The 14688-nt window shown below is 45.5% G+C and overlaps 1 protein-coding gene across 8 annotated transcripts in view; it reads left to right on the top strand.

The window, feature by feature from the left end:
• The window catches only part of LOC116851825, a 138654-nt gene that overhangs the window by 76343 nt on the left and 47623 nt on the right, over positions 1-14688 (top strand). Inside the window, exon 1 of one of the 8 annotated variants that reach the window (XM_032831656.1) lies at positions 9216-9259. The exons of the other annotated variants lie outside the window; for them this stretch is intronic. Within the exon in view, the coding sequence (XP_032687547.1) occupies positions 9231-9259 (29 nt within the window). The 5' untranslated portion in view covers positions 9216-9230. Of the gene's footprint in view, positions 1-9215; positions 9260-14688 lie in introns of those variants that run through there. 8 annotated transcript variants of the gene reach the window in all.

Here is a 14688-nt window from a genome sequence, read left to right as displayed (position 1 = left end):
TATATATATATATATATATATATATATATATATATATATATATATATATATATAGAGAGAGAGAGAGAGAGAGAGAGAGAGAGAGAGAGATGCTATTCACGTTGCAAAACGGATAGAACGTGACGGCGACGCTTAATTCGCAAAAAAAGTTTTTTCTCTCATCGCCTTCAGACGTATTCCAGTCAAGTATACTCCGCGAGAATGAGAGAGAGAAAGGGAGAGGCATCTTCACGAAGTATATCGCGCCAATTGTGAAAGACAAAGGGCGCGAGGGGTGAATCGAAGGTGAAGGACCGGCGAGATGCTCCCTGAATAAAACGGTCCATTTGCCAGGAGTTAAGGGTAAGGGCACGGGCGAAGGGTAAATATGCAAGAGCTCTTGTTCCACTGTTTCGAGGGTGAGCAAGAAAGGGAAAGAGAGGGAGAGAGAGAGAGAGGGAAAGAGAGAGAGAAAGAGAGAGACAGTTGGAACGTGGCGAAACTTACTTCCGAGGCTTACAGCACCACCCGCGGTTGTGTTATTACATAGACAGGCGGTCTCGACCTACTCAAGAAATATCACCGACGGCGTGTACATTCTTCGAAATTACTCGGGACGCGGCGAATTTTGCGACGCGCGAACCAGGTCCCTCCGACTGGCCCGCAGGACACGTGGTAGGCATCGGCGATATTGCATTTGGAATCTCCGTACGTGTTCGTCGCTTAAAAATTTAAGAAACTGCGCACGATTACGTTTTATCATTACGTTAAAGATTCATTTACCTTCGGAAAAACGGCGAAACGCTCTTCCCGTCTCGTTTTCGTAGTTTCCGCCGTCTAAATGGAGAATAAACGATAAGTACCGCGGGCTCGCGTATTATTAGCCGACTTTTTAAACTCTCATTCGAATATCGTGGTAAAGTAGCTCGCGTAATTATTGGGGGCGGTTCCCTCTTCGTAATAAATTTCATTATGCCTTATAACACTGTTGCCGCCGGTGTGTACGAGAACTTTCCATTAAATATGCGGGATATCCGCGGATTATCCGCACTTCGTTTACGGATAGTTTCGCAAATACGGGCCGTCGACTTTCGCCCGGCGGGAATTTGATTGGAAAGTATCGAGTTTTGTAACTTCCCGCCACTTAGTTCTACATATTTCCGTGAACCAGCTCTTTTAATGAAACATATAAAATTCTGCTTCTCATATATACAACGAGAAAAGAATGATATATTTGCAACTATAATCGCATTAATAGAGAAAAATAATTGTTATAAATTATTGTTAAGGAAATCTTTTTCTTTTAATTCAATGCTGCTCTTTAATACTTACATCTTCGTGTTAGAACGACTAGAAAATAGTTGGGGCAGAAAATAACTGTAATTTTAATTAAATTGACCATTTTTTTCTCTCAGCGCAACAACACTCTTACGTATTTAGTTCGTATACGATAAATGGAACAGTTTGATTTTGATTTCGCACGCAAGATCGTAGCCAAGATCGCAGTCAAGCGATCGCACTTGCCAAGCGAACGAAGAGCACCGTAGAAAAGTGCGTAAATGTAGAGTTTTACACAGTTCATGTTTTACGTTTATCGTCGGTCGCCGTCTTTCACGCACGTGACCTCAATGTTGACTTCGAGTCGTATGTATTATAAATCGGTTAAACATCGCGGTCACAACTTTAACGTCGAATCGAAATTTTATTACCAACGAACACGCACGGAAGAAAAACCACCCTTCTCTTTTTCTCTCTTTCTCTCTCTCTCTCTCTCTCTCTCTCTCTCTCTCTCTCTCTCTCTCTCGTCTCTCTCTTCCCCTCTCTCAAAACAACTCTCAAAAGACAAGCTCCAACGTCGAGTATTGCGTTGAATGACAAAATACGTTTTTCTATGGTCGTTTGTGTACAGTCATGTGCGGGTTTGTCCGACTATGCAACTTTTTTTGTTCTCTACACAGAAAGGGATTCGATTTCATACGAGTTGCGAATTGTCCGTGATTTTAAACGAATCACAACATTCGATTTGTCCCGGGTATGAAAAGCAAAAAAAAAAAGGATTCTTTGCTGCGACATTTTTCGTCGGTGTGTGCAAAAGTCAAACTTAAATAAAAAATAGTCAGAATCTCTCTTTGTTCTGTAAGAACTCAATCCCTCTTTTTCTCTTTCTCTTTCTGTCTTCCTCTCTCTCTCTCTCTCTCTCTCTCTCTCTCTCTCTCTCTCTCTCGCGCGCGCGCGCGCGCGCGCATTTTCTAGCTCACTCACTCTCGAGGAATCTGGGGCTCCTTGTGAACAGGAAGAATCCTGAGAAAAGCAAGAGGGACACGTTTTCTTTATCATCTTGCCTTGACCCATTCATGAGAAGAAAAGAAAAGCCGGATAGTATTCAAACCGTTTTCGTCATTTGGGACACGTGCACTTTATCTCCGTTATATAGACTGGAAACTGACGTCAGTCGAGGGAAAGGAGCTCTTTAAGAGCGAGATAAGACAGTTGCAGATATATAACAATATTATTATTTTATATCTTATTATTAATGTTCGTAATGACGCATAATTCCCAACGGTAAAACGATAACGAAAAAAGCATCAAAAACCACAAAAGAAAAACGATGCTGCTCGAAAATCACGTGATATTTTTTCGCATCTGGTGCTGCGCGAGATTCCAGCTCGTCGTACGGAACTTTAACGCGCTACGTTACAAACTTTAATTAACTCCGTCAACTTGTCCGATTCGATTATTTAATTCCCTGAAGTCTATGCATAGCAAGGCTACGCGCATCTGCAATTCGCGCTAAGAATTTCGAGGGAAACACCGGAGTGTGGGGATCGGAGGGGAAGAGGCGGAGGGGAGGATGGCCGAGTCTCTTTTATAAGGAATACAATAACAATATTAATAATGAGGCGCGCGTACAAAATGGAGATTACGGCGCTTCTCTCGCGAGGGGCTACGTTCTTGCCGCGGCGCGCGATTTCTGCCGAGCACCGGAGTCTAATCTAACGGAACTGGATCCGCTCAAAGAGATGCCATCGAGGCAGCAGCCGATGTATCCACTCGAGAAGAGTCCCGCAGGCGTAATGGAAGCCGAAAAGCGGCCGGGTGGCGCGCAGACCCCCGTAGCCCGTGTCTAATCCAAGTTCGTCTCGCCAGCTCACGGGGCATCCCGCTCTCATGTAGGTTGCTTGTCCTTTTGCCGGTTCATCCTGGCCCGCAGGAGCCGTGGTTGCTCTCGTCAATCGCTCTCGGTTTCGACGTCACCGTCGATTCTACCGATGCTTCCTCACTGAGCGCCGAGGAATTGCGCCGACAAAGCAGCCTCGCAGCTGCCGATCTCGTCGATGATCTATTATGACCGCATGGATGCGCTGCTCGGCCAAAGTGCATCCCAAGAGAGAGAGAAATTCATAGGTAGAAAGAGGGGGAGAGAGACAGAAAGCAAGAGACATAATACATAGAGAGAAACGTAAACAGTGAGCGCATCGAAAGCAATTACACAGAGAATTTCAAGCAGTCTTGCTTATTCTCGGCTGTGACGAACCATTTCGCTCACTGTCTATGTTTTTTGTGTATGCGGTTTTTTTGTGGCCTTCATGACCTGCAGTGTCTCGGTTCACATTCGTCACTTCTAGCGGATTTGCATTTTCTTTTCAATTAGTTGGCGCGCAAAAGCCCCGAGCAGTCACCGTGATCGCGTTCGGTCTCAGCTTGATTTTTGGCGCAATACCAATGTAAATGTAAATTTGTGCGCCCGCGCGCGTCAGGAAGTTGTATTAACCGTGGAATCCAACTTCGCCCGATGCAGCTGCAAACTCGGCTGTCCATAAGTGGTGGAACAATATAGTATGTGGTAATAATACGGATGGAATAATTAAATGGACGCGGTGGACGACTGAATTCGCTACGTTTCGCAGTCTGTCCGCTCATGTTTTTGCACGACAATGTTCAGTAGTTGGCACGTTAAGATATTTTTTAGCGTTTTGTTATAATTGATGTTGTCCCGATTTAAGTGAGGTCAGTGGCTCAAACACTCGATTATTGGCACCGACTCTTAATCATTGACACTCTAGAAAAACTTGCTTCCTCTTGCGACCGACATTGCAGTTCAGTTTCTTACCTGCGCTCTCTGATCCCCAAGGAGATCTTCATAATTGAAGTTGTGCACAGATGCCGCAAAAAAACTCAGCTTTTCCTAGAGTGTCAATAACTAATGCTCACTTTTGTCAATGTCGATTAAGTCGAAATTTGAATTCAAATTCTATTCAGAGAGAGAGAGAGAGAGAGATTTAAACTCATTTTATTTATTTACTTATTTATTCAATGTTTATTTATTTATTTAATGAAAAAATTCTTCTCTACGCTAAAAAAACCCATAAATTACATAATAGAACGTATGATATAGGTTAGTTTAAACTACCTGGCGTTGTCTAGGTTTTTTACACAGAAGAAAAAGAATGGTTGTGTCAACCAGAAAAATAGTAAAATATGGCACAGCTTTTCTTTCGGGTTTCAAGAATTAATTCTTGGTTACGCTAACCTACCAATTTGTTGTCTCAAAAATGCATTTTTTCAGGCAACGAATCGCAGTGCTAATGTAAGGTGTCGCATAACGTAACCAAGAATTACTGAAGCCAGAAATAAGAGCTGTGCTATATTTCACTATTTTCTGCTTGACACAATTATTCTTTATTTTTCATGTACATCTAGAACATATCAATTTTGATTATCACAAAGTATCAAGAAGACGAAATCAAGGGGAGGGATGAGATGTCCAGGTTTTCATGTAGCCTATATTTTCCGCAAGGTCCTAGAGACCCTAACTATGCAAAATTTTGCAGATTGATCTAGGAATTAATAGAGAACACACAAACAAGCGTTCTATTTTACATACATAGATAACTGAAACCGCGGAGGCTAGGCAAATTATTGATAGGGTTACCTTAACCATGTTAAAGTTTAATCGACATCAGCAGAAACGCGCACAATGGGGATGTCAAGAATTGAGTGTTTTGCCCTACATCTGACCCGATTTATCAATTTTCCTCGAGCCCCGCGTAACGTCTGACCTGAAGGGAAGAAAAAGGAAGACGAAAAAACAGCGTGTAGCACCTGGATAACGTTGTTCGCTGAAAGCGATATCAGCCGCGAAAATTTATTCCGCGGCACGTATCCGCGTGTTCCCCGACATCAATTGACGAGCTCTCGCGTGCCTGATACGCCAGGCGGTCCGGGTGTGCGCGATTCTCGACGTGCTTAACGGCGGTCCTTTATCTCCGATATCGCTAATGAGAACGAGAAGCGAGCCGCGGCGAAGGCGCAAATGAATTTTGTCAGCGGGGCACGCTGCGCTCGCGCGCGATCGATAACCACCTCGTGAGGGGGAAATATAATACATTTGCGCGAGAGCAAATATAATACATTCCTAAGCATATACGCGTAAAAGTACGAGGGGCGGTGCACACGGCGGGCGTGAAGTCCGACGTGGGTTTCGAGAAGACCGCGTAATTGACTCACAGTGAAGGAATCCCGAGTGCAAACAGGCGAACGCGCCTGCAGGACGTCTGACGACGACGACGTCGACGACAACGTCGTCGTATCGTGTTAGCACGACTCGAGCCTTCCCTGAGCCTTTCCCGCGATGGAGGAGCAAAGGAGTGCCGTAAGATTCTTATCTCTACAAAATATTTGGTCAACGCCGCGAAGCCTTCTCCGTCTCGATATTTGCTCGGCGCTTAATTCTACACGCCGCTCGACGACCGAAGAAATCGCCGTTTTCTCCCCGAATAAACGCGAATCCCCGGCTTCCGCGTCGACGTCGACGTCGTCGAGAGGAGCGAGCGGCTCGAATAGATCCTCTGTGGGAAAAACGTGGCGCGATTCGTCAGGGATAGACGCAGGACGCACACGTGTTCCCGTGCCGTGACAAATTTAACCGGATACCGGGGCCGTACGCGGGCCCTACGTCTTCGGCGAGCTACCCTCCGTTCACCGGTCCGCCGAGAACGAAGAGACGTCAGATGCACGCGTGCATCTGGATCATCATTGTCGGCGAGTCGATTCGTGGAGGAGGAAATCGCGCCTCGAAATCCGGGCACCGTGACGTTACCCGACGATCCTGCAGAGCCCCGCGTCGTCCTCGTTCTTTTTCTGCCGTGGGACGTGAATTCGATCAGAGAGAGAAAGAGAGAGTGAGAGGGGGAGAGAGAAGGAGAGCCCGGTGACCCATCTCCGACGCGACATGTATAAATATATTTGACGGTATTACGTCAAATCTCACGTCAACTTTTGCGATATGAGAGAATGTGAACGATATTACTGATACCTGTCGCCCGACTAATCCTTTTCACCGAGCCATATGAAATCTATTTCATTTGGAGGAGGTTTTTTAACTCTCGCAGCGTGCAGTCATATTTTTTGGGACACATGCAGCAACTTTGAACTATCACAACCTTGTTGAAAATCAATAGTTTAGATTTTTTCTTCCAGAGATATCCGCAGAAAAAGAACTAGCTTCCAGAGTTAAAAAATAGCTGTGGCAGATAAGATGTGTCACTGAAATAGGGAGCTAATGTCGATACTACTGAAGCTAAATTTATTCGCTGTTTAAACTTAGGCGCTATAGCGAGAAATATTAGCTGTTAGAAACAAATGACTGTAGAAAATGATTGTATGCGGCAAATTTTTTTAATATATGCATACGATAAGAAATTTAGGAATAACTGTCATTTTGTTAGCTACTTGAAATATTGCATTTTTAATGTATAATCTAATATATTTGTATTTCATAGCGAATATATTTTAGCTGTTATAGCCAATTCTTAGCAGTGACAGCTAAACGATTAACCTTTTGATTAAGTTTGAATCAGTTACCGCGGTTTAGCTGATATTACTGAGTCATTTTTTGCGTGTACACACTCTAAATTTCTTGGAATGAATTTTACTGAAAAAATAATGCCGAGTCACTCGAATTCAAGTTATTTTCCACTGCTATAAAGTGAATTCTCCACTCTGAAAATAGGATCTGCTTGATGCTGCAATGTTTCGAAAAGCATCATATAAACCAATCATAGTCGTTTATTCGCGCGCTTCAAAGCGTTTGTAGCTTCAAATGTACCATAATCTGAATCGTCGAGTGAATATTTTTATTCGAAAATTGAACAGTGAATCTGATCGTCAGAGAAACATGTTCACTGCAATGGATGAAACATTCGCTTATATGGAGCGAAAATCCATTCTAATCCTGAGTGAAGCATTTGTTCCTGTAGCTTTGAGTGAAAATCCCGCCACTTCTCTTTACTCCAAGAAATTGGGAGAGTAGAATAGCCTCAGTTGTAAGAGAATAGCACAACACGAACGAAAATCTGCAGACAGATTCGCGCCATTTCTAACTGTTCGCGGATTCTTTGCGAAAGTTACTGAACGATCAAATATTCGTTTGCAGACTCAGCATTGCGCGCGGGGAGTTAATAAAGAAAAATATTTTCGACGGAAGATGCAGACGCCGACGATCACACATCGATCCGAATCACCTCGCGATTGTTCAGTCGATCTTTTTTCGAAGAAATAAAATTCGGCGCGAGTGAAAAATTTCGATTTGAACTCACACAGCTCCCGAGATACTTTATCGTTCGATTCCTTTTGTTTTTTTTCACCGTTTTGCACATAAATATGCATTCTCCCTTGAAATAGCTTCCTCGAATATGGCGAGTGCGCGTTCGTCACTCCATCGGCTATCTAAAAATATTCTACAAACGATACGCAGGGCGGCTCGATAGTCGAGCGACGTGACGTTCCGTGAAAACAACGCGTTGCACGTGCTTCGCTCGTCTAACATTGCCTCTGCCCAGAAGCGGCCGATCTGCAGTTTTTCGACACGCGTGAAGCGGCCGTGACGGACGCTCTCAACGCGTAGACAACGTTATCCGCCGACAAGGACGAGATCGTCGTCGCAAAGTCGCCGAAGCGAGATCCAAGATCGCACGGCGGCGGAGCGTGAGAAAAAAAAGCGGCCCCCGCGGCCGTTGTGATTACTCTACGGAACGTATTCGCCACTCGGCGGTGCGGCCGGCTCGTAAACTTTGATTTCATAAGCGCGTTCGGCCGCTATCGCGTCGTCCGCTCTGATTTAATAGAGGCTAATGGATAGGGGTGGGTGGTCCGCCTGGCCGCCGGGTGGTCTTGTCGCAGGACTTTGTTTAATTATGACATATGGCCGGCTGCGCGCGCGCGCCTTTCCCGCGATTCCGGCCACTACGTGCAGGAACACCGTGTCCGGAGGATTCTTCGAGCTCGCCGCCGTCGCGTCCCCGTCTCCCCCGTGAAATCGCCGTCCTCTCGATGAGCGCGAGTAACAACCCCGAGCGCGTCCTGTCGCGCGGTGTCAACAACCGCGTGTAAATGAGAGGCGGGAAGAAAACAGAAAAGAGAGAAAAAAGACGCGCACCCTCGCTCGAGAGGAGCGTCGACGGTTGAAAAAAATATAGACAGCCAGACGAGACTAAGAGGGACGACGTGTGCTTCTCCCCCCCCCCTCTCCCCGCGTCCTTTGTGTCGCCGCGCTCCCCGCGCAATCCCGAGAAATATTTAGCCGCATTCCCGCGTCTAATCGTAACTGTCGGCCGATTCACTGACAGTAAATCGATTTGGCGGTCAAGCACTCCCCGCGTCAAGCCAATCACGGGCTCGTTTCCGCTGAAAACAGACCCGGTAACAGGTTCGTCATAGTACATTTATCCGACGTGTAAGCCCCGTCACCGATTAAATCGCCACAATGGCGGTGATTTCGCGTCCAACAACTCGTTACAATCTCATCGTCGGCCGGTAGCCTCGTAAAGTGATAGAAAACATCTCTAGTTAAAACGAGAAAGAGAATGTATATGCATGTGATTTTTTTTCTCTCTTTTTCTCCCTGTATATGTGTGCGTCCGCATTACTGTATCCTCGTGTTAATTACGAGAAAACGCTCATTAGAGCAGCGCGATTAGAAAACACGACATGTAAAAATATTTCTGATAACATTATTTTTCAATACATGGAAAGAATTTTGTAGTAAACTAGCTTAAAGTACTCGCCATTTCTCGGGTGTGGTTGGTTATAAAGTGTCAAGGAAATGAAATCAGAGGGAGAAGGAGTCAATTTAGGTTTCATGATAGCTTATATTTTCCGTAGAGTCCTAAATAGTAACTATCAAAAATTTATTCCAGATTGGTCAAAAAGTTTATGAGTCAACATACAGACATTCTATTTTAGACATATAGATGTTACTGTGGAACTTTGTAATCAAGAAGTAAGTTGATCCTTTCATTTATATGTTTTCATATATGTGCTTTATATTTTAAGAACTGAAATGTGTTATTAATCCTTCGCGTACATTTATATTTTCTGGAATGTAGAGTATAATCTGGATCTGTCAGATTCAGACTTTGAATTCTGAATTAACTAACAATATAACTTTGTAAAAAATAAGCATTTTCAATTTTTATCCAGAAATACAAAATCTCAGTTGTAAGATAGTAGCATAATAAAATCAAAATCTGCACAAACAGGATCTATCTAGACTTTACTGACTCTATTCCTACGCTACTACAGAAATAGTAAAAAATTAGATTATAAAAACAGTAGTGAAGTTGGGAAGAATTTATATGAAAAAGAGGGATTATAATATTCTCTCCGTGTATTTTTATAATATTTTTAAATGATGCATAGTTCATTAGATGTCAAGTTAAATTCGATGTGTTTGTACATCGCGTAATGCATGGCACTGCTTTGCATATATTTTTATAAGAATGGAGAAAGTATCTCATTGACGTGGTAGGAAAAATGGAGACACAAAAGTTCGTTCGGCTGACCAGAAACGCCGGTAAAGAAATTCGTGGTATGTCAAGACGCGTCATGCGGAGCAAATCGCAAGCCGGTATGGGCACCCTCGAAACCGTGACGATTAGGACTCTGGTGGTTTGAGAAAAGCGGAAAGAGAGCAAGCTGCGTTTTGGAGAAACGCCCGTAAATACGCATGACGGCCTACGAGCTCGACGTTCGTTGTCGTCGCCGCGACGAACGACAAAGGCGAGCGTTAGTACTGTGGTTTTCGAGGCCACCACAGGGAAGTGGTGCAGCTTGGAGTGACGAGAAACATATCGTTTTCACTGTTCTCCGCTGTGGGCGAAAATTCTCCACGAGGTTTCCTCGCAAAAGGAAAAATCGAACGAGCGACACAAAGCGTGTGTTTTCGCGCGTGTAATAATTATTATTAACACGTTGGTTGCACCGTTGATCGCACAAAGACTCAACTGATGACTGAATCGCCAAAAATCTCCTGAACAAATGCAATTCGAGGCTTCTGCACGCAAAAAAGAACTAGTTTCCAGAGCTAAAAAATAGCTGTGGCAGATAAGGTATGTCACTGAAATAGGGACAGCTAATATCGATACTACCGAAGCTAAATTTATTCGTTATTTAAACTTAGGCGCTACAGCGAGAAATATTAGCTGTTAGAAACAAATGACTGTAGAAAATGATTGTAGCTATGCGGCAAACTTCTTTAATATATGCATACGATAAGAAATTTAGGAATAACTGTCATTTTCTTAGCTACTTGAAATAATGTGCATTTTTAATGTCACCTAATATATTTGTATTTCATTGCGAATGTATTTTAGCTGTCATAGCCAATTTTTAGCAGTGACAGCTAAACGATTAGCCTTTTGACTAAGCTACCGCGATTTAGCTGATGTTACTAAGTCATTTTTTTGCGTGCGTGTTCTACTTCGTTTTATTGGCTCTCCGTACCAAATTATTTTTTCAAACGCAATTAACTCCTTAAATGGCATGCCCAGAAAAGTTTCGTGATTAAATGCTAAATTTCTTTTGATTCACTTAAAAAATTATTGTGTTTTTTTAATTCGGACAAATACAAATTAAATATATCTCGTATTTTATTTTTCGAGATTCTTCAAAGAAAATAGCAATAAAGAGAAAATCTAGATTCATTAAAAAATAGCCGCCCTGTGTGAGGAGAATCGTGCAGTCAAGTTTACGTCATCACTGAGAGAGGTTAATTACACTTTGTACGTGATTTTGTGTGAAACACGGTAGAGCGTTACAGCGACGGCCATTGGTAACCACCGTGGCGTTCGACGTGTTAATTAATTAATTCGTCGGCGAGTTTCAAGTCTCAGTGTCGGGCGAGAGACAGCAAAGACGCCGACGAGACACAAAGCAAAGTCGATGTCGCGGTCGCGTTACGGGAGCGTGACGTTTTGCAGCTGGAAGATCGCGAGGGTGATCGAGATCGGATGACAAGAAAGTGTGCGTCGACTCGACGGAAGTCCCGCGACAGGAGCCACCGCCGATATCAGCTCGGGGGTCCGAAACTCAAACCAGAGACCGTGAGCGAGCGTCCTGGGAAGTCTCGGCGAAGCGCTTTCTCCGATTTGAGGGGACGACAAGCACGACGCCGATCGGTACCGACAAAAACCACCTTCACGCCCGCTTAATACCACTGGCGCAGAAACGAGCGTTCCCAAGACGACGACGACGACGACGACGTCAGCGTGTCCGTCGTGACTCAGAACGCGCGCGAGAAAGAGAGAGACAGGACAGGACAGGAGAGGAGAGGAGAAGAGAAGAGAAGAAGAGAGCAGAGCAGAGCAGAGAGGCGTAGGTGGGCTCTCGGTGCTCCAACGGAGCGGGAAAAAGCGAGAGGGAGGCGGATGAAATCTTAACCGGGATCTCGGGATCCTGGCGCGCGCGAGCGGCTTGATTGCGCCGGCAGGAAGCCGAAGAAAAGACCGTCGCGCTGTAATAAAGTGACATATTGTTCCCGCCGAAGAGAACAAGCGAGCCCTCGCGGCTTGGCGGGCTTTTTATTAAAAAGAGAGTCTTTCCCGGAGAAATTCCTCTGTTTCCAAGCGAATTGGTAGTTCCGAATCCGCTGCGCTTTTGCGCGTCAACGGCACGAATTTCCCCCTTCTCGCGCCGCAGGACGAGTCTTCCATCGCTCGTTTTCGACGTTTTTCGAAGTAAATGTGACACACGCGCACTTCTCCGCCGCAATATCAGCCGTTGACGGCTTCGTCATTATCGACATTGTCACATGCATAATGTCACCGCAACGCAATGCGTGCGTGCGAGCGATTAACAGGTCGCGTCCCGCTCTTTAAAATGTCCAATCGTCCGACATTTAATTACGATCGCTCGCCGCACGCGCGACCTCGTGCTCTTCTACTCGATTTACTCGTGTCGCCTTTGTTAATTAATCAGACGTTCGTGGCTCGTTTTAGACAAAAATCTCGCAGATGGCCTTGGGATGCCAAAGAGAACAAGCATCTCTCTCTCTCTCTCTCTCTCTTTGAATTAATATTAAAAATATCTTAACGTCAGAATCGTCGTGAAGTACACGTTGGTGTTCATAAATGTCTTACCGTTCCCCAGATCGAGAGATGGCAAACATTCTCGAGGCGCATTCGTTTCTGAATACGCGTTGATCATGACTTGATTAATTAGGAAGACAGCTGTTATGGTCTGTTTTTTTTCTATTATTACAGTATTATCTTATCGTTTAGCCATTATCCACATATTGATATATAATTTCTTAAAATTCATTTCTCAAAATAGTGGAAATAGTGCGGCCAAGTGCCTATAGATCACTGGTTCAGATTGGTGGCCAAGAAGTTTTGGAATCGTTTTGGGAGTTTAAAAATAAATTTATGGTGCGTAGATGACAAATACAAGTGCCAAAGCGGTCGGACCTCAGGTTCTCTACAGATATAACTCGTTGAAAATTCCTCTTCCACCAGATAGCATCAGTGTTCTCCGCGTTGAGCCGCAACCGCGGTTATTGCGCTTTACACAGCCACATCTCGACTAAACTTGTCACTTGACAGTATTGTGTCAATCAGTATTTGGTTACCCTAGACTTAATTTTAAGCTCAAAATGTTTCCCAAACTTTTCGACAATGAATCTAGGCCGCTGTTAGTCGCACTCTTTCAAGGTAGGGCATTCAAGAGCTCCAGTGTACGCCAATCGACGCGTGTCCGGTCAATAATGAACTTCTACGTCGAGACAACGTACGGTTGTAAAAAGAAGATATTCTCGGAGCTACGTATCGCTTATCATCCCCATCGGCGACTAGAGACATTTTCGCGCCGCTGTACGCTCAATCAGTTTTCCGTCCGATGTCCGTTCGTGCTCTCGCATCGCCCGGCGAGAATTCCGGAGCTCTCTCGCCAAGAGAAAAGAGAGAGAGAGAAAGAGAGAGAGAGCGCCGAGGGGTCCCGAGTGCGCCGAGCGAGTCAGTAAAGAAGGCATCCTACGAACGGAGTAAAAACGCGCGACGTACCTGCGATCTACCTATGCCGCAGGGGACCACCCGCACGCAACCTGCGTCACCTTCTTTTCTTTGCCTCCCACCTTCTCCTCCCCCTTTTTCCTCCGGCTCCTCCGCCAGCGCTCGCCAGTTTCCTCGCCTCTCGTCGCTCGGTCTCGGCCCACTGCCCCCTTTGCGGCCCGCGGATCAAAGCCGCGCGGATTTATGAGCCGACCGGGCTTTACAAATGGACGGGGTATCCTTGCTCCTTTCCGGAGTGCGACGTCGTCGTCGTCGTCGTCTCCTTCGCGAGAGGGTCATTCGACGCTCCAGCTCGGTGAAAAATCGCCGCGGCACGTCGGACTCCAGGCCGGGCGATGTTCGCGTGAAATGAAACGCATTTGTTCGCCGCGTGTCGCGGTAACCGTGAGTCTCTCTCTCTCTCTCTCTCTCTCTCTCTCTCTCTCTCTCTCTCTCTCTCTGTTTCTTCTCTTTTGTACATTTTTTTTCCTTCCTCTCTTTTTGCCTCGTTTTGCAAAACGACGAGCTAAGGTGGACAAACGTCGGCGATGATGAGGTTGAACGACGTTACTCGGCCGCTTGAGACCGGTTATCGGTTCGAAGCATGTTTTTCATCTCGGGTTCGTCTATTCCGGACCTCAGGTAAGGTTTGGTCGCTTCCTCGACCATCCTTGGGGACCTAACGATCGTCAGGTTGGCAACCGGTTGACTTTGACACGATTTTGGAGATCGCGTTGTGACAAGAGAACGCCGGTCGTTCGCGTCGCGGACGCGCGCGTTCCGCCCTCGCGGGATGAAAACGAACGTAAGGTAACGAGCGTGACGCTTTTGAAGTAATTCCGATCGTTACAATTTCGCGGGGGGTTTAATTTCACGCCCGGCCCAACAAATGTCCATGGCACAGCTGTTTTTGACAAATCCAGTAATCATATTTCATCCCCCGATACTCCCGGGGGCGGTCATCTACCGCGAGTATTCAACGTTTCCGAACGACAGGAACATATTTTTGCGCGGCAAATTTCAGCGACGATTTTTTTTCAGCACGAACGCGCGCGGCTTGTTCTCTCTCTCTCTCTCTCCCTGTCTCTTCCACTCTTTTTTTTTTATGCGATTGTTCCACCTCCAAGCGACAACACGAGCGAAACGAGGGTGCGCGTTAATCTCGTTAGTATTCCCGATAGTAAACGGAAGTTCCGTGAGGACGCTATCCGAAACCCCGACCGTCCTTTGTTAAGATTTAAGCAAGTAGCTAACGGCGGCGTGATAAATTTTGATTACGTGGTCGAGACTTCCGAAGGGGTTCAGGGAGACAGAGATAGAGACAGAGAGAGAGAGAGAGAGAGAGAGAGAGAGAGAGAGAGAGAGAGAGAGAGAGAGAGAGAGAGAG

Source organism: Odontomachus brunneus, unplaced genomic scaffold, assembly GCF_010583005.1.
Source record: "Odontomachus brunneus isolate Ranch 3 - 2012 unplaced genomic scaffold, Obru_v1 Obru_scaffold_006, whole genome shotgun sequence".
Lineage (NCBI taxonomy): Eukaryota > Metazoa > Arthropoda > Insecta > Hymenoptera > Formicidae > Odontomachus > Odontomachus brunneus.
Note: the sequence above shows the minus strand (reverse complement) of the source record. Positions and strands in the feature narration are given on the sequence as shown.